At 25.4% G+C, this 1,342-nt stretch overlaps 2 protein-coding genes across 2 annotated transcripts in view; both read left to right on the top strand.

Moving 5' to 3' along the window:
- Positions 1–1,342, top strand: part of LOC126902022 (uncharacterized) — a 96,281-nt gene that overhangs the window by 64,566 nt on the left and 30,373 nt on the right. The gene's annotated exons all lie outside the window — the stretch shown is intronic.
- The window catches only part of LOC126902540 (uncharacterized), a 14,338-nt gene that overhangs the window by 1,796 nt on the left and 11,200 nt on the right, over positions 1–1,342 (top strand). Inside the window, exon 2 of the mRNA XM_050679924.1 lies at positions 801–869. Within this exon, the coding sequence (XP_050535881.1) occupies positions 801–869 (69 nt within the window). The remainder of the gene's footprint in view (positions 1–800; positions 870–1,342) is intronic.

A 1,342-nucleotide genomic window follows, 5' to 3' on the forward strand; every position in this document is an offset into this window, starting at 1 on the left:
GATATTAATAAGGAACCAGCAGATCAAGTAGCTTTTGGAATAAAACACCAATTTTTTTAAAATTAAACACTATCTAAAGATTTGCATCGAAGCGTTTATTTTTGATAGTGATTTTAATCACTGTCAGATATCATTTACTTGATCCAACTATGCCACGTCACCACTGTGCCGCGACCCCCCTGTGCTGGGTTTTTTTTTTAACTGCAAATAATACCGTGCTCTAGTAAAGAATAACAAAAAAATATGCTTTAAACGTAGTCTAAAAAGGCAATATAAAAAAAAAATCAATGATATTATAATTGATATTTGATATTATCAAATCATATGAGATATGTCAGAACATTGTGGGTAATCCTGAATATTATTGTAAGGGAAAAATGGAATGATTAAGTATATTGTCATTTAAAAAAAATTTTAAACATAGACATATATACATTTTGATTTCATTATCGATAAGCATTGTAAGTAGTCAAAATATAAAGTGAGCTTAAGCTCGAGTTAAAATTTTTCATCAATACATATAAAAACTTTCTTTTGTTTAGCTGATTTTTTTTTTTTCAATTATGTTATTAAAAAAACTTACATTCCTATTTTTTTATTAATTATTGATAAGAGTAACAAATAGCCTGTCCAAAATTTATTAATAAGGGAGGCTAGTCAATAACGTCTATATTTTTAATTAAGAAAAAAAATTTCAATTCTTATTTGAATAATGTAGAGAAATCTATTTATTTATATTTATTCNTTACTAATGAAAATAAATCTAATTATTTATATTTATTCAAAAAAAAATTTTTCAGAGTAAAAAAATGTTGGTTTATTTGAGATGTGTACCAGTATGGAAAATGCCTAAAAATTGTGTTGATCAGGTACACGATTTATAGAAAAATATTATTATAAATAATAATTTGTTTGAAATCAAAATAAAACCTGAGTTTGAAGTAAAATTCAATATTTTAGTAGCGAATAATTAGACCAAAAACAGTTATGATAGTTCTAAAAAAAAACCCAGCACAGGGGGGTCGCGGCACAGTGGTGACGTGGTATAGATGGATCAAGTATAATGATATCTGACAGTGATTAAAATCACTATCACAAAAAACGCTTCGATGCAAATCTATAGATACTGTTTAGTTTTAAAAAATTGGTGGACTATTCCAAAAGCTACATGATCTGCTAGTTCATTATTAATATCCTAATTAAGATAAAGTATGTAGAATGAAAAAGGGATTATTAAAAAATATTATTTCTTATAAAAAAATAATGTTGATCCATACACTTTTCAATATGTCATAGCATTATAAAGTTAAAAATGTAAAAAATAAAATCGAGAATTTTCACA

Source organism: Daktulosphaira vitifoliae, unplaced genomic scaffold, assembly GCF_025091365.1.
Source record: "Daktulosphaira vitifoliae isolate Bord-2020 unplaced genomic scaffold, ASM2509136v1 Scaffold_3, whole genome shotgun sequence".
In the NCBI taxonomy this organism is placed as follows: Eukaryota; Metazoa; Arthropoda; class Insecta; order Hemiptera; family Phylloxeridae; genus Daktulosphaira; species Daktulosphaira vitifoliae.